Source organism: Macaca mulatta, chromosome 4 (assembly GCF_049350105.2).
Source record: "Macaca mulatta isolate MMU2019108-1 chromosome 4, T2T-MMU8v2.0, whole genome shotgun sequence".
Classification (NCBI taxonomy): Eukaryota; Metazoa; Chordata; class Mammalia; order Primates; family Cercopithecidae; genus Macaca; species Macaca mulatta.
Window position 1 is genome coordinate 114,307,102 of NC_133409.1, and position 25,064 is coordinate 114,332,165.

Genomic DNA, 25,064 nt, shown 5'->3' on the forward strand with positions numbered 1-25,064 from the left:
CACCTAAGTGAAAAACATCTTTCACCTTCATTAGCTATTCATATTCCTTCATCTGTAAGAAAAATATTTTTAAAACTGCATTACACAAAGAGATAACAATCAATATCCAAGTATTTATATATGTGATCTATTCTGTAGAATCTGACAATAAAAATAACTTCATATATACATATGATTCACCCTTCACAATATTTATTTTTTAGAATAAAAGAAAATAATGTTAGTCTTATATGTTAATCATAAAAAATACATGTTTAATGACAGGAAAACAGCAAGTCACTTTTTCTAGTTCTTTAAAAATATTTTAATCGTGCAAAATCACCATAATGTACTCTAGCACAATGCTAAAATGTTAACTAAGATGTAGTGGCTTTTATTAGTTTTACAGGATGTATATTTGGCAATAGTTATTAAAAATAATTACTCAAAAGGAACTCTAACTCTATTATTTTAGAAACAATATTTTAAAATACAGCAGTAAGCAACAGAAACTATTGCTCTTTATACATTTTTGGCATAACACTGCCATACGGTTACAGAATTATAAAATAAGTATTTTATAGTACCATACAGATCCAGAAACTGGTTACAACTTCTACCACATACACATGGTATTGGTACTAACAAACATGCACGGCATTCTGTAATTCATACTGCAGTTGAATACAGAGCACAGAGAAGGCCCAGTGGCCACTGGAGAATCAGAGCTTATAAGTAAAACACACGTCTATGTAACAATCGTAGCCATTTTCCTGAAATATTTAAAACACAAGAGACATGATAGTTTCCAAAATGACATAATCTGCCGTCCTTCTTCTTAGATAATACTAAAAAAGAAAGATTACCTTACTTAGGAAACAACTTAAAGCCCTTTTTAAAAACAGGAGGGAAATGCTTGTCAAAGGACCTAACATTTTGCTCTCATTTGTTTCTCACAATTATAATGCCACACAATACGCTGTCAACTCTTGACAGTGTGGGAGTTACTTCACTCACAAACCACCTACCACTAGTCTTTCTCTTATCTGCAGCCAGTCCATCAATTTAACTTGTAAAATTACCAACTGTTGCTACACACAGGCAAAGGAATTAAACTTGGAGCTGATCATTTAATTACATCTATCAGTCTACTGGAGGGCTTCAAAGCAGAGTAGGTGGAATTCATGGTTCAAATCAGAGTATTAATGGGATCTGTTTGCACACCAATACCTGATCTCCTTGGCACAAATACAGAGCTGATTCTTAAAGCATGTCCCCACAATAAAGCTTTTCTTAATCATTCGTCACCTGCTTCCAATAATTCTGGCACTTACACAAACTTATCAAGGGTTATGTCTTTATTTCTGTAGTGAGTTTCCTGTTGCTGTTTCTAGACTTTTATTTCATTTGTGTTTTATTTTTCTTCACATGAAACAAAATCTGTTAGCACTGGAAAAAAATGTTCATTTGACTAATGAGTGCAGAACGTAAATGTTTCTTAGTACCAAAACTTATTATCTATCTAATTTCTCTAGTTAATGTAAATTGTTACACAAACTATAATTTAAAAAGTAAAACTATGACAAACCCTAAAGCTTAAATATTTTTAGAAAAAAAGGTATTTTAGCACAGTAAGTGACCATTACTGCCTTTTCTCTGAATCATTTTATAAGATTTTATATTAATATACACCTATGAATGAACAACTTCCCTCATTTTTTAAATTAAATAAATAAGGGTGACGGAAAAAACTCATATTTCAATGTTTCCCAAGATCGTTAAGATATAACTACAATTTACTAGTGCCCAACTGCTCACAATTTTCTAAATAACTACAAAATAAATGATAGCAGGTATTTTATGAGAACTGATATCCACCAAAATTGTGTATGGAGTCCATGATGGCCCATCCTCCCCAGAAGTCAGAGCTCACAGTGCCCAACACCCTCATTATCCAGGGCAGAATCTGAGGACCCATCCTGCCAGTGGAGAAGGGTGGAGCCCAGCACTGGCATCACTTTCCTGAGACACCCACACTGATTCTTGTCCCTTCTCCCTCTCTGAACTCTACTTCCAGCCAGTTTGGGTCATAACACAAAACATTTCATTGTATTCTCTACATGAAAACTGTAATTCAGGAAAATAAACATATTAAGAGGTTATTTCCCTCAAATAACTGAAACAATAAACTTCAAAACAGAATAAGAAAAATGACAAAGAACACTCTCTGTAATCTAGGAAAAATGCAAAAACAGTGCTTTTTACATGATTCTAATGAGACTACAGCATAAAAGTTTTTCAAATTAGTTTCAGATTTCTCCAACTGCCTACTGGAATTAAACTTTTAATAATTTCTCTAATATAATTCTATTTCTGCATCTGTCTACATCTAAGAAGAAGCAAAACATAAATATTACTTTAGTAACTAAGGAATGTTTAAAATGAAAATTGGGCTAAGTAGCTAAACTACCAAAAGCATAAATAAATGTAACAGACAGTATAGTTAGTCTTTCTTACTCTAAACACTTTTTGTCAAATATAACACATTGTTGAATATCATGATGAGGACACTTCTTTATGAACCGATGCTATCATCCCAAACAGCAACTTCTCCAAAATGATAAAGCACCAACTAAATTTCATTAAAAGAACTGATATTCATGGTTTAGAAAGTTCCCAATGATGAGATTTTATAATGGAGTAAAAATGTAAACTTCTGAATGAATACCATTTACATTTGTTAAGGCACATCTGGATACCTCCAGACAGTTGTATTTATAGCTATATTACTATTAATTTCAATAGTAAGGGATATCTAAAAACACATTCTGTCCCTGAACACAATCTGCTGGGTGGGTTGGATAACTAGTACTCACTGTCACCCAAGAGATTACCCACACAAATCTTTTCCCGTAATAAACAGTACAAAACTAAAAGAGAAGCCAGCAAATGTACACTCCTAATTTTCTAGATCCTACATTGACCCAGGCCATTTTTCTCTACAACTTCACCTACATTTAATGATTCTAGCGTGTCTAAATACAGTCTACCTTATACTCAACACATATACCCCAAATGAGAGAGGGGAATTTCCTAAGTGGAAAACAAAATAGAAATCTTCAAAAACATTCCTACAACAGAGGATCGCCACTCACCCCAAACAGACATTAAAGACGTGTAGATGTAGTTACAATCAAGCAAGATCAAGAATATCCTTTATATCTTAGATTAGAAAACAAAGCTTTAGAAGAGCCTCAATTATAGTTTTAAAAATGCTTGATTACTCAGTATGGATGAATACTCAGCCATAACTCTATTATAAACTTGAAAATGTAATATTCAAACAATTACCCAAATATTCTCCCCTGACTTGGTTAAACCAATTTTTGACCACTCAATGTTGAGGTTCATTTACTACTCTGATTTTTCAAAGACTAACTCAGATGTAACACTGTACTGTTTTTCCTTTCCACCACATCATACTTTCACTCAGATTAAAGTATAAAAGCTAGAAGCAGGATAGGTAATTTTATATGACAAAATATGAAACAATGACTATGACAGGCATTATGGCATTTTCATATGTTTATATTTTTAATACTTAGCAAAAAAATACTTAGAACTTCTCTAGTAACTCCTGAGTTATAGATTTTATTTTCTCATTGACGCTGGAAAAAAAGTAGTCCCAAAACCTAAATTCAAAATAAAACTATACAACATAATTTTTGAGTTGACAACCAGACTTGATTTAGAGAAAGTAAACATATTTTCAACTCTATCATTAATCTTTTGAATTTCTCATGAGATCGAGCATGAAAATGTATAATGGTACAATTATAAACTCATGTTATAAACTCTTTCTCTACTGTACAGAAATATATCTTATAACTATATGTCACTTTACAGTATTTCAAAATAGTTTCACATAATCTCCTTTGATATATGAAAGCACAAAATATTAGAAATTTTCTAGACTAATCAAGCGATATAACATCTATTTGCCATGAAATGCAAGTTAGTATTTTATCAATAGCCAATATTTAGTATCCTTGTACTCCACAGTACAACAACAATAAAGACTATAGATTTGTAAAGATCTAGTAATATTTTTAGCTATTTGGTCATGCTTCACTGCATTTTTTGTAACAACTTCTCAATGAATTTCTGCAAGCATGTCGTAGTTTTTAAAAATACAAAACATAGGAGTCAAACCCAGAGAACTGTTTCATATATAAGACACACATAAATACATATCTATAGATCTTATTTAAAAAACTAATATACAAAGCATTAATAGAAAAAATTCTAGACACTCAATGTTTTTCTCCAAAAGGAATGATATCCTTTTACTTGTTCTCCACTGAATGATTATCTAAGTTATTTAGGGATTAAATGTAAGAAACATACTATTCTATGTGAATATGCATTTAAAAACACCATAGTGGGAAAAGGCCACTATTTAAGATGGATGCCAGGAAGTTTTCCCCTTGAGACTAAATATTCTCAAATTTAATGGTACAATCTAATCAAAATCCCTAAGTAGGAATAGTATTCTAAAAATTAAATTGCTAAATGAAATGTTTTTACTCATAAGGGCTCTAATATACTATAATTTCTAAGTAATTCAGATTATATTCATTGATTTTAGTATCTGGTAACTTTATTAATATCATAATATCTGGTCACAGTATTTTAATATTATGCATTTAGAAAGTGGTCTGAACACTTTATCATATATATAAAATTGGTAAGTTATTTTGAATTAAATTGTGTTTCTACAATTCAGCCTAATTTGACAATCGCTTCTCATCCTCTAAACCCTGTAGAACTATTTACTGAGCTCTATGGAAACATAGCTACAAGCACCACATAAGAGTGTCCATGTTTTTCTTGCATGTAAAATAGAAATTGAAATGCAAAAGCTGACTGCCAAATCCTAATACTCACAGAACACTAGGAAAACAAAAACTGGCATATTATGGGAACTAAAAATGAGAAAGTGTTCCATACTATACTTATTGGAATAGAACGTACAACAAAGGTGCTACTGAGATTCATATAAAAAATTAGAGGTAAGCAACTGGCATGTTTCATGTAAACTTCAAAGCAGTAAAATCATATTTCTAGAGGCATACTGTAAGTGTGATTATTTTCAAGATATCCATTGCAGAAAATGTAGATCAATAGAGGCAACAGAAGATGACATGTGATATGAAGTAGGACATATTACAAATTCCCTGGGGGAATAAAATGAATAGAACTTTTCTTAAAAGCCTAACAAAAAAGTTAATTCATTCCTAAATGAAATAAAGTATAAATGTTTCATCTATTCATTGCTTTAACCATATTTGTATGTATGCTTTGAAGTTCTTATCACAGTGTCTTTTGATTTATAATAATAATTAGTAATAATATAGAAAACAAAACTGTTCTTAACCAGTGCTATGTAACATAATAAGTGCTTACTAGAGTTGCATATATGAACTTTTAAATTTGTTCTCAATTTTGAAGTTTGATAACTTAGAGATGCACAAAACTATACTTTTTTAAAAAGACACATTTGGGCTAAACAACATTACTAATTTCATAATCCACAGAACACTGACATATTCATGGTTTAAGGGACTACTGTCCTGTTCACAGTGCAAGAGGCATGCCTTTTAAAAATGAATAATTTCTTATTTTTTAATTATTCAGTCATTTACATTCAGAATCAACCATCAAATTTATATGGAACAGCCACAGAGAGCAAAGTTCTTATCTTGAACTTTTCAATCAACATGTGTTTTTAAGCACTTAATACTGAAAACAGTGTTATTAATTTAAACAAAGCAAAATCCTGAAGTCATACAATTAGAAGTCCCACTCTGTTCCATGTAGATTTCAATATAGATCATCCTAATGTACACAGTGGTCCCTTGATATCTGTAGGGGGTTGGTTCCAGGACCCTCTGCAGTTACCAAAATCTAGAAATGCTCATGTCCCTTATGTAAAATACTTTAAATCATCTCTAGATTACTTACAATACCTAATACATACAATATAAATGCTATGTCAATAGTTGTTATACTGTATTGTTTAGGGAATAATGACAAATAAAAGGACTGCACATATTTAGTAGAGATGTAACCATCCATTTTTTCCAACAAACATTTTCAATCTGCGGTTGGTTGAATCCACAGACGCTGGACCCCTGAATATGGAGGGCCAACTACACTAGAAACACACATGCTAGCTGAGAAAGATGGTGGCTTAAGGGCATGGAAAGAGGCAAGGAGGTGAGGACAGCAGGACTGACAGATAAGCTGGGGAGGTCACAGTTCCACAAGGACATCCATTTCACTTACCAGAATCTACAAATAAACACGTTGAGGTTGAGGTACTGGAATCAAAGAATCCAAATTAGTTTCTGAATACATTGGAAAAGATCAAACACTTACAGTTAAAAAAAAAAAAAATCAGCCGGGCGTGGTGGCTCATGCCTGTAATCCCAGCACTTTGGGAGGCTGAGGCGGGCAGATCACAAGGTCAGGAGTTCGAGACCAGCCTGACCAACATGGTGAAACCCCATCTCTACTTAAAAATACAAAAATTAGCCGGGCGTGGTACCACATACCTGTAATCCCAGCTACTTAGGAGGCTGAGGCAAGAGAATCGTTTGAACCCGGGAAGCAGAGGTTGCAGTGAGCCAAGATCATGCCACTGCACTCCAGCCTGGGCAACAGAGCGAGACTCCGTCTCAAAATAAAATAAAATAAAATAAAATAAAGTAAAATAAATCCATAAATCAGGTAAAGGTATAGCAATCCAATGAAATTATCCTCTTTATTTCCTTCATGTAGACTATAATGTCTCAAAAGAATGTATTTTGCATACCAAATACTACATGGTAATTTCTAGATACTCTGCAAATATTTTCAAAGTAATTATTATACACAAAATTTGAAAATTCACATCCTAAAAGCATTGCAGAATACATTCATTTATGGGGTCTTATCTTAAATCTCCTTATTAGTTATTCACTTCATTGTCATCCAAAATAAAAAAACAAACAACAAAATGCTTATGACAGAAATCACAAACAGATGGCTAAAATTTGAAATTGACCTCGTCTCTGTTCTTTAGGATAAATGATACAGTAGTTTTTTCCTCTCTAACCTAAACTGGCCTATGGGTTTTCTGATAATTCACTGTGCTAGTACAACATCATGGCAATTTGTATTTCCAGGATTTTCACTGTCTTGGTTATGATTTTCACCGTCTTCATTATTTTCGGGAGATACACTCTCCTTTTTTTCTGTGGGATTAGTACCTGTTTTCTCGGATTGAGAATTCACATTCTCAGCATTACTGTCCTTCTCTGTATTTCTTGGCTTGGCAGCTTCATTGCTGGGCTCTGGGCTGGGCCTGTCTGTCTCTTCCACAGGCTCTTTTGGTGCCACTTTTTTTTCTTCAGCTGTTTTGCTATTTAAATGAACAGCTGAGGAGGAATTTTTGGAGTCCTTGGCTTTTTTGTGCATAGAAGTTTGACTGTTATGACTGGAGGCGAGAGGGGAAGACATTTTCTGGGCTTTGCTTCCCTCCGACTGTTCTTTTCGAGGCGGTCCCCAGATAAAGTTCTCTGAAGGCGTGTAGTGTTTCTGGGCGAACCGCAGGAGCTTTCTCCTTTCTCTTCTGTCTCTAATTGTATAAACAAAATACTCTAGAGCACTCTGCTTAATATTGGGAATAGTATTCTCCACAAGAGCTTCATGAAGAATAAATTTTACAAGCGGAGATTTAAAACTTTCATATCCAAGCTCACCAAGGCTTTTAAGAATACGAGTGATTCTTAAATAGTTGTGCTGGGACCTGGAAGACAGGATTGAACAAAATGAGTGGGGGAAATCAGGTGCAGGAAGGCAGGAGAATGAAAACTATTGGGAAAATATTTTTTATGGAAATGTAAGCCGTGGAAATATGCCGTGTAATGACTTTTTAACGCTATATTTGATACCATTAAGAATAATCCAGAGGGTATTAAATCCTTAGGCCACAATGTAATGTCAATCTATGTGAAAGTCAAATTTATAAAATAAACTTCCCTTGTCTGTTGAGTTCTTCACATTAGAAAAATATTTAGATTTAAATGTATTACCACTGTTGAATTGTTTATTACTGAAAATACACTGAAGATGAATTTTCTAACAGAGCATTTATTTGCACCAACATCAATGTACTGTACTCATCACAGGTAACCGTTGCTAAACATAAACACATTAGCTAACAGCTGACTGGTGCAATTTATAGTGCCAGCTGATCAGCAAAATCCACCACATAAGCCAACTCGTAAGGATGGTGGCAAAAACCACTCTGCTTTGCTAGAACAGTTCTGACAAAGGATACAAAACTGACTTATTTAGCAGAGCACAGTTTAACAGTTAAGAGCATGGGCTTTGGAGTCAGACCTGAGTTCACACCCTGGCTCTGTAACTTACCAGCTAAGTGCAACTATGTTTCTCTATGTCTCAATATCCTTATCTGTAAAATGGGGAAAAGTGCCCACTACTTACTGGACTGTTGTAAGAATCAAATGAGATGATACACATGCTCGGTACATAGAACTCAGTAAGTACTAGATACTATTTAAAACTATTAGTATTATAATTTAAAGATATGAGATTAAGGACCACAATATTTGTACCTATCCCAACTTAACCTAATTTTCTTCAATCTCTGGTCAGTCTCTCCTCCTCTTTCCCTATCTGATGATTTTAAATCTTATTTCTAATGGCCTTGATTCCAAGGGTACATTTTCCCCCAGATTACACTAACATCTTTCCTCTCTATCACAAAACTAATGCCATTACTGGATGAATGTTTGCCAAATCTATTTTGTCACAATTCATAATGTAACTCCCCAAACTCACTCAGCTCAATCTTTGCTTTATTACACATGCCTTGTCAAATTCTAAAAGAATCATCAACCACATGTATTAATCATAGGTGTTGTCAACAGCCCAGGTATTTATTTACCCAATATTGCCACATAACCATAGCCATCACTTATTTCTAACTTCCTAAAGCCTGTTTTATACCTCATACACGGAACTTTCTGCAAACATTATATATACCTGTCCTAGCTTCCAAAAATGCTTAAAGATTTTATTTTGAAATAATTAGCAAATTACTTGGGAAGCAGGGATAAAGATGTTGATGAATTAAGGGATGGCAGGGTATGGTTCCATGGCCTTATGTTTCAATGAGAACATTTCTTTGCACGAAACAAAAACCTTAATGTTTCAGACTAACCAAACACTGGAAAAGCTCAGCCCAACAGTTGATCATCTTCATCTTTCTGGATGTTTACTAAAAAATTATTGTCTTAACATTCAACTCTGAAGCCCAGAGGGTAAAATGCAGCACAGATGTCTCAGTTTTATACATCTGTATTTTTAAATAGGAAGTAACACACTTGAGACAATACAAATTTGGGTACAGTTAAGACAATGTGTCACTAACAGCAGGAGCAACTTAGTTGTTACATTCCTGTGGAGTTTGCATACTCTAAATACTTAGTGACAAAACCTTGGGCAATTCTGCTTCATATGTCTGTGAGAAAAAGATGTATAGAAAGTTGGAAGAATTTGTTTTTTAAAAAAGAGGAACTCTATGACTAAAGAAAATTTACTATATTTGCAACCAGCTCAATTTTATATAGCCAATCCTAGATAAATGCTGAAGTTAAAATTTCTGTACACATTTACTATATCTATATATTCTCCAATTAAAAATATTTATATAAAAGTATAAAAGGACAAAAACTTGGGTTAAAAAATGATGAGGATCCTAGAACAAAACTACAAAATATAGCAGTTGGGTGTTTCAGTATGACTTGTAATAAATGTCATAGTGAAAGACTAAATGGTATAGAAGAGACTGGCTAAAATCCTTATAGTGTATAAACCATCTTAGGATTACACAATAGGCAAAAGAAAGAAGCTGAGGTTCCAGACAGAGGTTAAGGGTAGCAAATAGTGTTGAAATTGCAGAAAGACTAGGGAGGTAAAGAGAGAAGACATACAAGGTGAGAACTAGGAAACAGAAAATAAAAGTTAAAAGGCACCCCAGAGTCTAAATATGACTCAGTAATCCAAGTTGATTACAAACAAAATTGAAAACACAGTCTAGTGGTTGGTCCATATATTTGTACTCTCATGTTTGAAAATATTTTGCCTCTTTTAAGGTCAGTTGTTCACTCAATGTTATTTCATTTCACCTTGATTCAATATTTTCCTCTGCTTAGCTACTATAAATATATTGAGTTCCCTGCCTACTCTACTCAAGATGCTATACACATTAAAATACAAATAAGTTATGACATTTAACAATAAGTCAGAAAAGGACCCAATTGAAGAAGAAAATAGAATAGACGTTTTCATAGAATCCTCTATCATTTGTTCAAATCTAGTCAGTAAAGATGTTTTGCAACTAAACTAGAGAAGAAACAGCATGTTTTCTGGCAGATTCTCAGTTAATTCACAGCTTGAAAAGCTCTATGCTGACAATAGGTGGCAGAAAGAAAGGATGGGGCACAGGAGTGAGAAGTGACTTAGCTCAGGCTCCCTTCCCCTGTCTCAACCCTGGAAATTGTTTAATTAAAGCCTTAAAAAGAGACTCTGTTTCCACGTATAAATCAGAGGATATGACAACAAAACTCCAAGGAGGATTTAAGCTGAAGACCATATTTTATTCATCATTTATTCATTCAATAAAAATTGACTAAGCAAGATTGCTATTCCAACCAAAAATAACAAGTTTGAGGTGAGTCTCTAAAATGGTAGTCATTATGTACATGAAAAATGAGGTACTATCAAATCCTTTCAAAAGATTTACTTTTACTTTTGCTGTCTTTCATGTCAATAGGCTGCTTGCATGTAGTTCTTTCACAGTGTAACATAAGTATTTAGAAACTTTGTCCAGAGCTAGCCACCTGCATTGCTTAGGTACAGGTATATATACTTATGCTTTAAGTGCCCTATATAAGTCAAATTTAACTTCAGTTATAAGTTAATGGGTCTTCTAGTCAGGAACATAAAGCTTTATGTCCATATCTTTAGTGTTTTAGTACAAACTACCATTTTAATATCATTGATTATAAGTAATAAAGTAAAAAGAAGGCTTAACATTAATATTTATACCCATCTTACCAAAGCAAGATGAAAGTTCTATAAAAACACAAAAAAAAATAGTTAACTGGTGCACAAAACTCAGACTGCTGTGGCCAAAGGAAAATTGCTTAGGTTAGTTTTAACTTTTTTGCTCTTAGTACTTGCTCAGTTTAGCTAATTATAATATGCTTAGAAGTACTTTAAAGCTGGTGGCTGTATAGGCCAGCATTCATAAATAATTCAACTATGATTAGTTTAAATGTAACTATAATTTATTAAAATTTAACTATAATTAAAAAAGAAAAAAGTTTGCATATGAAGAAATATTAAGAAAAATACACTTTGGTTATGAGTATTAACAAAAGTTATAAACATCCAACCAAATGAATACAGCAAAACAATTCCAAATAAACTATGTTAAAATGTTCTTCATAAGTTTTGGGACTTATTACCCAAAAATGAGGTTTTGTTTTTTACCTTAATAGTGAAGACAAGTGTAATTTTCTCTCTGTTTTAGTAAAAAGTATGGACCCATCTCATTCTTATAAAATGATTTTTATCCATCATAGGCTTAATTCATGAATTTAAGAAGGCATCATGCTTAGAAACAGATTATGCCCCAAGAAGCTTACAGCCTACAAGAAGGGATACACAGAATTGTACACGAGCAGTAACAATAAACTCCGAGAAATGTGGCATACGGAGGAGGGGAAAGGCAACATTTGGCTGTGGGCAATAGGAAGGTTTCAGGGAGAAACAGATCTGAAGCTGAATAACTGTGTTTCTACCTAGAATTTTGTTCCTTTTTGTTGTTGTTTTGTTCTGTTTTAGAATGTGATACAGGAATGTAATGCATTTCAGACTAGCTTTTGAATCCAAATTCCTGGTCCCATCTCATCTGCTGTTGTTTCTGTGTTTCACAGAGAACTCTGACCAAGGGAAAATAACTATGCTGGCCCCTGATTTATCACAGGGGCTTTACTTACTCATTCAGGTGCTGAAATCTTTCCTGCCAGTTAACAGCCCGAGCAACATTTCCAGTTTTATCAGTCAGTTTTATTCCAAAAAATTCTAGCATCATTTTATAAGCCAGGAGGAATCTTCTAATCGCTTCTTTTGTTTTTTTGAATTCCTAATATAAAAAGTGAAAAAAGTCAACTGAAATGATTCAGGAGCTACAAGGACAGTCAAATAGCAATATTATTTGGCCACCCTGTATAAAATGAAATGAGTTTGCATTACCTCAATTTCATACGTAGTTAGTTCTTTAGCATAGAAGTTCAAGCCTTGTTCTCTCAGGGGGAAAAGCCTATTTTTTAAAAAAATAAAATTTTTCTATGAACATTGTCTGGGAAACATACATGATTAAATAGGACATGGTTCAAGATAGATAGTATGTAACTGACCATTGAATGTAAGTGTGGTTGTGCTCCAGTTTTTCATAATCTCCTTTCCATTTATTTAGAACTTCTTCAATGTAAACACCTAAATAGTGAATATTTAAAAATGAATCAGACATTTAAAACATTGTGAAGGCATTTTAAGACTCGAATCACTTGAGTTTTATATTAAAACTTGTTTAAATTTAATAATGGCACACAAGAATAATGCTTTTAAAAAGATGAATACCCTATGCCCATATATTCAGTTATGTGATAAATCTAATTTAAAAAAAAATAGCACCTCAAATTGCAGAAGGTTTTGTTGGGCAATGTACTCTAAAGCAGAGCTGGGCAAACTGTGGCCTGCCAGCTGTTTTGTAAGTAAACTTTTAATGGAATATAGCCATGCACATTCATTTATGTACTGTCTATGGTGGTTTTTGTACTACAATAGCAGAGCTGTGTAGTTGCAATACAGACCCACTGTCCCCCAAAGCCTAAAATATTAACTCTTTACCCCTGTACAGAAAAAGTTTGCCAATCCCTGCCCTAGGAGTTATATAGTTCTTTAAATACTAGATTGGTTCAAAATGAAATGCATCCTAGGGAAAAAGAAAGAAAGGGGAGTAGAAAGGGAAGAAAAGAAATGAGAAGGAGAAAACAAAGGGGAAGGAAAGGGAGAAAAGAAAAATGTAGGAAAAAGTTGTAAGTGCTTACCCAATGCTGTGCCCATATTACATAGAGTGCACATTATCTAGCTTAGTCTTTACAGAACGCTCCCAGTGTTATGATCCTCATTTTAATAATGAAGAAACTGGACGAGTTGTTCAAAGTTACACACTAGTAAAAAAAGTAAATCTTGGAGTGCAACATAGATCTTTCTGGTTCCAACAAGTAAGCCCTTTTTACCCCAACCATTTTTCCCCTACAAGAACTCACAAAAACAAAATCCTCCCGGTTCCTATGTCTGTCAAGGTCCTTACAATTGACTAGCCATTCAGTCAGTCTTGTAGGAAAAAAAAACCCACAGCAATATAATATTTCTCCAAACATAACTCATCTCATTCTTGTTTCCTCCAGAGATCACCAGTTTACAGTAGAGGCCCATTCTCGGAAGGCTTGGTAAAAAGTTGCTTTGAATCATATTGTTGGCTTTATTGGCATGTTGAAACCATTTACCTCTGTAATTTTCCATTTGTTTTCCTTTCCAATTACCACTCCTCCTGCCTGATAAGTGAAACATACTATTGCAAGATTATGCTTACTGGCAAGTAGTGTGTGTGTGTGCATATGTGCATGGGTGTGTATACTAGGGAGGAAAGTGAGTTAATATAATTTATATAATAAACTAGGATAACATTTTATGTGACTTTAGCTAAAACTTCTGACCCCCACCAATCATAAGATTTCAAAATAAACTTTGTAATAAAGATGAACAAAAATTCAATATATTGCTTGAAATTACTTTTTAAATTAATATTTACAAAATAAATTCCTTAGTAGAAAAAAATAGAGTTAAGTACTATCATAGCTTTATGTTCAATATTTTTAATACGTGAAGGCATTCCTTTAGGAAAATTGTATGAAATTCAAATCAGACTCAAATTAACAATCTATCATTGCATTTCTTCAAAAGATTTTTCTACCCCAAGTCCTAACAAAATGAATAATTTAGCCAATATTTTTCCATTAGTAAATAAAGCAGCACATTTCTATCATTAGTAAATATAACTGTGCAATTTTATCCAGAGGTTTCCTTCTACATCACAGCAGACTTTTGGGATACCAGAAAGCTAAAGACAAGTAGATCTGGCCATGTCAACAATGTTCTCAAATATTAACTCACACTGGCAAGTCTGTCGGTATACAATACTGGGACTCCCTCCTCCCAAACTCCATCCAGGCTTTAGACCTCTTGCCTCGAGTTAGTTCACCAAAGAATGCAAGGTCCTGCCACTTGAAAGCCTTGCAATCTATCACCTTCATTCCATGACTCACAGTGCTGTGGAACTGGCTCAGTTTCCACTGAGAGCAAATAGCAGAAGCCAGGGCAGTCTGACCACCTCACACAGAAAAGGGCTCTTGGGAGAGAAGCCAGCTTTGCTAGGGTGACCTAGATAAAATTAGGATGACCACCATGAACCACAGCATGATGCCTCAATGAAATATGCAATGTTGTGGTCATATTACCATAGCAGCTGCATCTTCTCACTATGGGTTTGGAAAATATCCTAGGAGAGCAATTGCAGAGTTGGGAAGGACACAAGTGTATTTGGCAGGGTTGGATGGAGATCTACTGTATCTGCAGTTCCCTTCCCAGAATATTGGAACTCCAAACAGGAATTGCTGTAGATTCCTGATACCTGAATCTGAAAACTGACAGGAAAGATAATTCTAAATACAAACAGCACTTTTCAATCACATGCTAAATAATTTTCAGCTATGGTACAATGGAAAGAACAGTGGACTCTAGAACCTGCAATTGAGTGACCTAAGCTTTAAGTCCTAGTGACCTAATCTTTGACATCAGAAAGCTGTATTTGATCTTCTCTACTGTTCCTTAATAACCTAAAATTCTGTGGTTCTATACATCTCCTCTCTCTTCCTCTCACAAAAATTGTCCCTACTATCTTTCAGATAATAGTGATGTAAAAAAGGAAGATACCATTAATCCATAGCTCTTCCTCCAGAATTTACCAAGTGCATGCTCACAAACCTATGGTCTAGGATGTGGGGGACACATTAGACTGCATAGCAAAGTAAATCCAATCAATGAAACAAACCACAAAATAAACAAAGAATAACCAAGAGTATGTGATTGTTTAAAGTGCAATTTATCAAGTAGTACGTTACTCACCATCTGGCTTGAATGGAATTTTATTCTTATAAAAACGAAGATTGCTCAAGTCATTTTGATATCGGATATCTTTGAAGTTCTGCTAAAGGAAAAAATAAATCAATCTCCAGCACATAGAAATACAGTAAAGGTACAAGGACCCTTCATGCATGTTTTCTCAGTGGCACCATAAAAATTTAAAAACAGAAGGAAAATAGTTTACATTTGAGAACATAACATTCTATACTCTTACTGGGTACTGGTGTCGGTACTTGTACAAATCCCTCGCAGCATAAAAACTTCTCTTTGGTTTGGCAGTTGCTTCAGTGGAATCACCACCCTGAAATAAAAAGTGAAACTCTGTTTACATGTTGACGCAAGATAATTTCACAAAGAAATTTCCAGAACAAACTTATAAGGAAGAGCCATAAAGAAACCCTGAAAATTGTCAATCTGTTCAGATTAATGAAAATATTATAAATGTTCCTTTAATAACGCTTACTAGCAATATTTCTTAGCGTCCTGTTTTTCTTATTTGAACCAATAATATTTGTCCTAAGATATATTACTGAAAAAAACACTTTATTATTAACCAAAAACCGAAAGAGGCCAATGTTATGGATCAATATCCATCAGAAATAGAACTCAAAAAGGAATTCAATACATTTATTTACTAGATGATTATGCAAGTGATTCTATGATAAAACTTACTTCAGAATATTTTACATAATACTAAGAATATGTTAAGATACTAAATCAATTCTGCAAAGAAAATTTTCATTAAATTTGCAACATTTAGCTGTATTTAGAAGTCAAGTAATATTTATGAAAAGAAAAGATTTTAAAACAAACTATCTTTCTAAACTCCATCCTTTATAACACCATGACAGGTACACAAAGGCATGAATAATCATCTATTCACTGAATAATACAATGTGATATAAATATTTAAAATATATGCACACAAAGCAATAAAATGCTCTTAAATGGAATGATGTCCGATTGAAATAACTTATATGTAGAAGTTTACTCATACTATTTAAACTCTAAGCAAAATTCCTATCACCATGAACTGATTTTTAAAGTATAAGATGTGGGTTAATATAATCGATTTGCATTCCCTATATGTACTATTATAATGTAGGAGAAAGTGCTGATGACAATGATGAAAAAGAAAAACTTTAGACCTTTAAGAGTCATTAAAAGCTTTGCCCCAAATTCTTTTCTCCTCAACCCCTGTCCTCCATCTGTGTTGACAGATTGGCATCCTCTAAGTAATTTTCACACATTTTTGAAGAAGCGTGATTCTCACTATTACTACAAGTACCGAGTTACTTCAACACCAAATCTTCGGATGCTTAACATTAGTTACTCTGTCATGTTACATAATCAAGAAAAAGCTTCAATTCTGGTCCTTGCCACAAGTTTCAAAATAGCTCTGCCTAGCAAGTTTCTGAATCTATTTAGCCTGAGCTACAACCATATGAATCATCATCCTACATTTGTATAGAAAGCACTCTCCATTTACAAAGCACTTACATATATAGTGGAATAGACAACAAACAGGGTTGACAGTCAAAAGGCATTATTTCATTTGATTCTTAAAACACACCTGACTGACAGTTAATTAGTATTTCCATCTTTGAAACAAGGTATCAGGAGCTTAGACAAGTTGCACACCATCCAGAGTCCAGTGACAGTGCAAGAACAAGAATCCCAGGCTCTGGGTTCAAGTCCAGGTCTGAATCAATCTCAGTCACACTAAAAAATGAAGGATATATGGAAACCTTGGTGTAGTATCAGTAGCCCAAGACTTGGAGTCAGAAGACTAGGAATCTTAACGCTGCTACTTGGTATTTGTGAGGCCTTAAGCAAATCATTTAGCTGAATCTTAGTTTTATCATCTCTGAAATAAAGATAATGACTCATGCCCTACCTATTTCTCAGGATTATCATAAGAATGACTGTGTCCTGCCAGCATCTGCTCCTGCTCTTCCAACCCCTATTCCCTTTGGACTCTACCCAGACCCCTTTCACCTGCTCAGACAAGGATTCTGTTGTTCAATATTGTTCCTCTTTCCTGGATCATTAAAATTTCCTTCTCTTCTGGATCTCAAACAAACATGCTGCAATATCTTTAATATTAAAATAATAAATATACAAAACATCCTTGACCCAAGCCTACCATCAATTACAGATCCATATATCTACTCCTTTTTTATAGTAGATCACCACCAAAGAATTGCCCATACTTTCTGTCTCCTTCTCTTCTTTCCCCATTTTCCCCTGACCCACCTCAATCAGGCTTTTGTCCTCACCACTCCAAAAAAATAGTTCTTGTGAACTTCACCAATAAATCTCCATCTTGCCAAACCATTTCTTAATGTTCACCTCAGGTGACTTCCCAACAGTACTGGGCCAATTAAAGCATCCCTCCTTCCTGAAACTGTCAGTATTTGGCTTACAGGATACTACACTTTCTTAGTTTACTTTCTATCTCATTGGGCACCCCTTGTCAGCCTTCTTTTTTGGCTCCTCCTCCTCTTCACACCCTCTAAATGGAGGGGTGCCTAGGGTCCTCATTCGTCATCACTCCTTGATAACCCCTTATCTTCCTATGCCTTTAAATATCATTGATCTCAGATGCTGAGGACTCTAGTCCTGGACTAAGTCTCCATTCATAGATGTAATTTAACTACCCAACAAATAATTAACTACCCAACAACTCTACTTGGATGTCTAATAGGATATGAAACTCAAGAGAATCTTTGATTTAACCTCCACAGCTGCATTCTCCCTAGACTTCCCTGTCGTGGTTAATGTCACCATCATTTGTCCAATATTCAGAGGGACTAGGACGATGCAATGGAAGTGGTGTGAAGGAGTCAGTCTGGGATACGCTTTAAAAGTAGCCCCAGTATTACCTGCAAGTGGATTGGCTCTGAGAAACAGACAACAAACAGGGTTGTCAGTCAAAAGGCAAAATTGAAAAGCAGATTTTTGGGGGAAGTCAGATGGTGATACTAACAAGAAAAATTAATCATTAAAAGGGAATAGGGAGGGCTGGTGTAGTCTACTAGTTACTGGGGTTGTGACTGACTGAACATTATTAAAATGTTTTATATAGATGGACCTGGTAAGTTGGCTTGAATCTTAGCTGGTATTTTTTGATATTCCAAATTTCTGTAGGAGGTTACTTAATTGGGAGACAAACGGAAGGGAAAAACATGAGAATGCAGCATCTAATAATTTAATAAGATTGAATTAGCAATGCAAAACAACAGCAGCAAACCAGACACAGGGGCAGATGGAAATTCAGAATTCCACAGGTCCAAGGCGCTGGTATCAGTGATAGACAGACTTGGGTTTGCATCATCCTCTCCTTCAATGATCTTGGGCAAGTTTTCCTTTCTCTCTAAGCCTCAGTATTCTCTAAAATGGAGACCACACAGCAAACCCCCACCCCAAAATTGTAGGTCACTTAAATAACACGTTTAGCTCAGAGCCTGCACTAAGACTTTATGATTTCCTCCTCACCTAAATAGAGTTGATCATCAAGATGGTTGAGGCAGTGTTAGCTGTAATATTTAGGTTATGATTCCCCCAAAACCTTGTGGTCACATTGGACTTTGGGCTCCGTTTTCCCAATCTCCATCGCCCCTAGCTGATAAAGAGAAGGGCCTAATGCGGAGCTCAAACCTGAACCACCTCTAGGATGCACACTTTTTCAGGGAGCCGACTACATATTTCCTCCTTTTTAAAGTTCCTGATTATTTTCAGTGCATCAGAGGTTAAGGGGGTTACGTATCTCTTGCCTAACCTCTCCTCCAAGCTGTATTAGTCAAACGGTTCAAACACAGTTGGATCAACAAGTCTTCTGGTGAAATGAGATTCGTGAAGAATACCCTGAATCCTAGGTTGAAAGGCCTGAGTTGGGCAGAACAGTGACGTATGAACTTCAGATGGGGGCCTACACTTACGACGGTTTAGACCCCACTGTAGGGGAGAGCGCTGGCTGCCTGCACTTGTAGCCCCACCTTATTCTGAGTAATTTTGTTGTTGTTGTCGTTGCCAATAACACGGACTAGAGGGGTTGTCACAAACCTCTATTTTTAGACAGGTTCCTCCCACCCCACCTTCGCATAACCCAGCTGCGCTGCAGAGGCAAAGAAAACACCCATTCAAGTTGGGTTCTGCCTTGAACCGTGCCCTCGGCCAGGCCCCAGGCCGGCAGTGGGAGGGTTCGGCGCTTTGGGCTCCTGCAGGCCCCCGGGCTCCACTGGGAGACAGGTCAGCCGCGGCGCAGAGGGATCGGGTCGCAGGGGCGAGCAGCCACCTGGCGCCCCTGCCCTCCCCGCGCGAGGGCGGTTTGGCACTTGCCCCTCTGGGGCGCCGGGGCGCCCTGGCCCGACCCGAAGCCACCGCTGGGCCGCGTACCTGCTCGGCGCCCGCCGCCTCGGCGTCCTCGTCCGGCGCGGGGCTGGAGTGGGACCGCCCGCCGGCTCGCTCCGGGGGCTGCGCGGGCTGCTCGGGCTCCTGCCCCGGGCCCTCGCTGCCGCCGCCCGGCCCTGGCTCCTCGGGCTCGGGCTCCGAGTCGGTCTGCCAGGTGGAGTCGCAGTCCTCCACGGTGGTGGGCTCGCGGAAGCTGACCCCGCCGAGCAGGTTGCCCATTGAAGAGGCGGCGGCGGGCGCGAGGCTGCGGGGCTGCGGGGCGCGGGCTGCGGCAGGCGCTCTACGGCCCGGGCATGGCCGCGGTGAGGGCGCTGGGCGGCAGCCTAGGCGCGCCCGCCCCGCACTGCCTCAGCGCGGCGAGCGGCGGACAGGCACCCTCGCGGGGAGGAGCTGGCGGCCCCGGGACCGCCGCCGCGCGCGCCTGAACCCGCCCATCCGGCTCCTTCTCCTCCCCACAAGCGGGAGAGGCCGCCTGCCCAGAGTTCCCGGGGGAGCCAACTGCGGCCCCCAGCCGAGCGCCGCCGGCCCCTGACCGCGCCTTACTTCCTCGTTTCTCCCCGGAACACCTGCCTTCACGCGGCCCCCGGCTATCCCCGGAGTGGATCGGGGTCGGCTGCTACCCTCGCAGCCCGGAGCCGGGGGACGCCCTCCCGGGGCATCTCCCAGCTGAGCGGGAAGAGGGATCCCGCGCAGCTCCGGGAGCTGAGGACTGGCGTGGACATGATGTCGAGGAGGTGTCACCGTCAGCAGGCGGGTCCTGTCCGCACCCCCTCCCCCTCTCCCTGGTCCAGGAGGAAGACACTTTAGCTGCAGCAGAAGACAAAAGCTGATGGTGCTGGGCACCATATAAACAGGAAATCCCAGCTGCCGCGACTGTACTTAGGGCAGCCACCTAGAGTGCGTGTGGTCTTAAAAAAGTCAGAGCTATCAGTCACCTCATCTAATGAGCGAACATCTCGTGAAACAAAAGGAACAGTAACAACTGGACGATCACATTGATTTGTGGGTAACCTTACACCCACTCCAAACTGGTGCCCTGGATAGGCAAAAATCTCGGAATCGTAGAACATATGGCTGTTTCTAAGGGAAGAAGCCTTGGCCCTTTGGTCTCTTCTGCAAATGAAACAAGGAGGGAGAACTGTGTTATAGAAGTACTTTTTTCTTCTTCTTTCTTCCTTTTTGAGACAGAGTCTCCCTCTGTTGCCCAGGCTGGAGTGCAGAGGCGCGATTTCGGCTCACTGCAACCTCCGCCTCCTGGTTTCAAGCGATTTTCCTGCCTCAGCTTCCCGAGTAGCTGGGATTACAGGCGTGAGCCACCGCACCCAGCCTGTAGAAGTACTTCAAGATAAGGTAGCATTATCAAATAACGTGACCCAGAGGAAAGTGACTGTTGTAAAATGTGTATTCTGACTTTCTAACTAGAAGGGAAGCCTCTTTGCAGGCAGCCCGCGTCTCAAAGTGTGTCTGTATTTATAGTGCTGTCAGCTTGGTGGGTGCTCAGTAAACATTTGTTAAATATGGACCGAGAAAAACGAGCTAGATATTTGAAGATTAAACTGTTGAACTTGGAATGAATAGTTTCTTTTTAAATGTTTCATGAAGAAGTAGGAAGCCAAATCATGTTAGATGGACTGTTTCTAAGGGAAGTATCAGGTAAACTGTCTGCCTATTCCATGGATAAATCAGGATTACCTAAGCTCTTCATGCATTGCAACAAGACATCGAGGCTGTGGCTCTGTCACTAATCAGTTTCTGACTTTAAGTAGGTCACATGAACCTAAACTTCCTCGTCTGTAAAATGAGACCAGATCTCTGGAATCCCTTCCAGCTCTGACCTTGTGTGATCCTATGACTAGGAAAAGCTCTGAAGCTAATAAGAAATAGACACGGGATGCACAAAAAGACTTTTGGGGCCGGGTGCAGTGGCTCACGCCTGTAATCCCAGCACTTTGGGAGGCCGAGGCAGGCAGATCACCTGAGGTCAGAAGTTCAAGACCAGCCTGGCCAACATCTGATGAAACCCCATCTCCACAAAAAAATACAAAAATTAGCCTGGCTTTGTGGCGGGCGCCTGTAATCCCAGCTACTTGGGAGGCTGACGCCGGAGAATCGCTTCAACCTGGGAGGTGGAGGTTGCAGTGAGCTGAGATCCGGCCACTGCACTCCAGCCTGGGTGACAGAATGAGACTCCATCCCCCCAACGCCCCGCCAAAAAAAAAGACTTTTTGGTTATAATGGCTTAGCAGAAGAAGATGTGGGGCAGCCACATACCACAGGAATCCAACTGCTCAAAGCTGGGAATTTGATTTTCCATTGGTAGAAGACCAGAACACATTGCAGAAGTAAATCTTGTCCATCCAGCCTTAAGTGTTCCAAGATTGTTGATGTAGAAAGTCTAAGAATAGTTGTTGAGTCCCAGGCGCTCCATCGGTTGGTCTAGGTGTATGTAGATTAAAGTTGGCCACATGTTCTTTGCTCTCTTCCCATTGAGAAGTACTCTTGTTCCTTACTCTTGAAGGAGTTGGCCTCAGTGGCTTGCTTAACTATAGAATATGGAAGAAGTGATAGTCTAGGATTTTCTAAGTTGAACCATAAGGAACCGTGCATTTTCCACTGGGGTCTCTTGGAATATTCTCTCTGCTAGCCCCATGCTGCCATATAAAAAGTTCAGCTAACTTGAGACTGCCATACTAGAAAGGCCACTTGTGTGTGGCCTCTGGTCATCCTTTGGTCATGGTACCAGCTGAGCCCTACCTTCCAGTATTCCCTGTTGGATTCCACTGTTTTGTTTTGTTTTAATTGAATCCTCCAGACCAACCCATCCACCATCTGAATCCCTTTCAGTGACCTCCGTCGACCCTACTTGGAATAAAGGGACTACCCAGCAAAGCCCTGCTCAGATTTCTGACCCACAGAGGAATGAAATGCAATAAAATAGCTGTTGCTTTAGGTCACTAAATTTTGTAGTAGTTTATTATACATCAGTAGGTGATGGAATGGTGAGAAGTATCTGTGTAACCCTATCTGTGTTTGTGCATATAAACATTTAAGTAACAGCTGCAATTAAATCCTTCCCTTTTACACCACCTTTTGAAAAATGTATCAGTTTTTATAGGACCACAGATGATATGCCAGATTGTGCAATATATTTTCTAAAGAACATAATTTTACATGAAGCATAACACCAACCTTATATAATATTTAATCAATTTTAAGTCTAGAGCAATAAGCATGACCACATTGTGCCCAATCTATGTATTATTTTAAAAAATTAATTCTGAAGGTCTGTCATCCCAAGGTTCTATGCACAGGAATTATGCTTCTCGAATACCTCAACTTTTTAAAATTATCCCTACCTTTCAGAGTATTTAACATTCCTGCATCAACAGTAAAGAAGCGTACCTTTGCTTCATATAAAAATTATCACTTAGCTCAGTGCCAGGCATCTATTAATTTATCAATATATGTTAGCTGTAATGATGATTCATCCAATATGTCTTTAAAAAACATATAATTCAACAGTAATATAAACATGTATGGAACAAGGAGAAACTATTATCATGATGGTCTATAATATAGTTTCTGACTCCCTGTAAATAGAATCTGCTCTAAATCAAGCAGATACTATAGCCATGCTTCAGTATAACTCGGTTTTCAACTTTGTTATGAAATCCTTTAAGGGTGAGGCCATCTTACAAAGGACAAAGGAACTGGTGCAGGAACTAAACTTTTTTGGATGAAACCCAAATGTATCTGGCATATCTTGAATTGTCTTTTATAGTCAATCCTGTTTTAAGGACATTAACAAAAGTTTATTATTACATAATTTGAGAGTCTCTCAAATAAAAGGAAAGGGCAGATCAAGGGTCATTTTCCCCAACCTCAGGAGTTAACTCCTCAATACCTCCCAAGAACCTGAAATCTACGGAGGAAAAAAAATAGTGTTATTTTTAAATTTAAAAATAATAAAGATGGCTCTGTAAAGAAACATTTGAAATTAGTAATAACATGCTGTAATATTGTTTTCCATTGACCATAGCCAAGGACCTCTGCTGGCACCCATGGGAACTTTGTGTTCTTGAGAATAAGACACCCTTCCTCCAGGGCTTAGTGAGCAGGACCTAGACTGGAGTTCCCTCCCACCACCTTAACTGAACATTTTCATACAGGACATAGCGTGTACAACCTCACATAGAGTTCCTGACCAGACAAGACTTGCTGGAGATTTCCCAGGATCTTCCTTCCTTAAGGCAGGAATTTATAATAGGTTATAATTTATGAAAACAAAATATTTTTTTCCTCCTTCCTCCCTGCAAATGTTCTATACTTTTTGTATGATTCTGAGATATCTTCTCCTGTATCCTCGTCAACCACTAACATCGCCATCGCCCCTCTTACCAAATCTTTCTTTCTTTTTGGACAATGCAATTGCGCAATTCAATGTTTTTCTGCATGTTTCTTTTATCTTTATAAGGCTTGTTGCAAAAATATCTCTGCTCTCCATTACCTCTTCCTTAAAATTCTTTCTTCTTAGTCTTCTCAAAGAAATGACCAGCAATTAAAGCAATTCCTGTATACCAAAACCAAAGCTTTCAAAGTTGTTTTAAATGAGATACAGAAATAAACACACATATGTCTAATTTCAACTAAATTGAACTTGTAGTAGCAAAGAGATTTCTGCAGTTTTCTTGTTTTTTTTTTTTTTCTTTTGAGACGGAGTCTCGCTCTGTCGCCCAGGCTGGAGTACAATGGCTCAATCTCAGCTCACTGCAACCTCCGCCTCCTGGGTTCAAGTGATTCTCCTGCCTCAGCCTCCCACATATTTGAGACTACAGGCATGCACCACCATGCCTGGCTAATTTTAGCAGAGACAGGGTTTCGCCATGTTGGCCAGACTGGTCTCGAACCCCTGACCTCAGGTGATCCGCACACTTCGGCCTCCCAAAGTGCTGGGATTACAGGCATGAGCCGCTGTGCCCGGCCTGCATTTTTTATTATAGATATAAAGTGTCAAATATTTTACTATCAAATATTGGTAACAAATGAATTGAATTCCCTCACTGGCACCTAAACTGCTGCCAAGACTCTTCGGAACCCGTGTGGTCTTCCAAATCTTATACATCAAATTTACCAAAAAGTAGCAGGATATGTTATGTGTGTACTGCTGGGATTGTTTATTTGTCCGTTCATTCATTTTTGTTATTCTCACTTAATTTCTTTCATCAACATCCATCATGGGAAGCCAGCTTGCCCTAGGGAGAGCT

The 25,064-nt window shown here is 37.7% G+C and overlaps 1 protein-coding gene across 4 annotated transcripts; it reads right to left on the minus strand.

The window, feature by feature from the left end:
- Window positions 1-231: 231 nt before the first annotated feature.
- OGFRL1 (opioid growth factor receptor like 1) lies at window positions 232-20,145 on the minus strand. 4 transcript variants are annotated; one of them, XM_078001256.1, is made up of 8 exons: window positions 19,786-20,145; window positions 15,602-15,688; window positions 15,370-15,448; window positions 13,692-13,739; window positions 12,537-12,615; window positions 12,373-12,439; window positions 12,117-12,262; window positions 232-7,831 (listed from the first exon to the last, which is right to left on the minus strand). In XM_078001256.1, the coding sequence occupies exons 1-8, from the start codon at window positions 20,017-20,019 to the stop codon at window positions 7,168-7,170; spliced, it is 1,404 nt and encodes a 467-aa protein (XP_077857382.1). In that variant the 5' UTR covers window positions 20,020-20,145; the 3' UTR covers window positions 232-7,167. The 4 variants fall into 4 exon arrangements, with proteins under 4 accessions (XP_077857382.1, XP_077857381.1, XP_014992170.1 ...); XM_078001255.1 differs by having other exon boundaries at window positions 15,370-15,451; XM_015136684.3 differs by lacking the exon at window positions 13,692-13,739.
- Between the last annotated feature and the right edge of the window lie 4,919 nt (window positions 20,146-25,064).

Bases quoted from the DNA above. Each gene is read 5' to 3' on its own strand.
- OGFRL1 (XM_078001255.1), bottom strand. From the start codon at position 20,019: ATGGGCAACCTGCTCGGCGGGGTCAGCTTCCGCGAGCCCACCACCGTG. The intron at 15,452-15,601 runs GTAAGAGTATAG...TTTTTCCTTTAG, and splicing joins AGTACCGACACCAGTACCCA to CAGAACTTCAAAGATATCCG. The intron at 12,440-12,536 runs GTCAGTTACATA...TTTAAAAAATAG, and splicing joins AACCACACTTACATTCAATG to GCTTTTCCCCCTGAGAGAAC.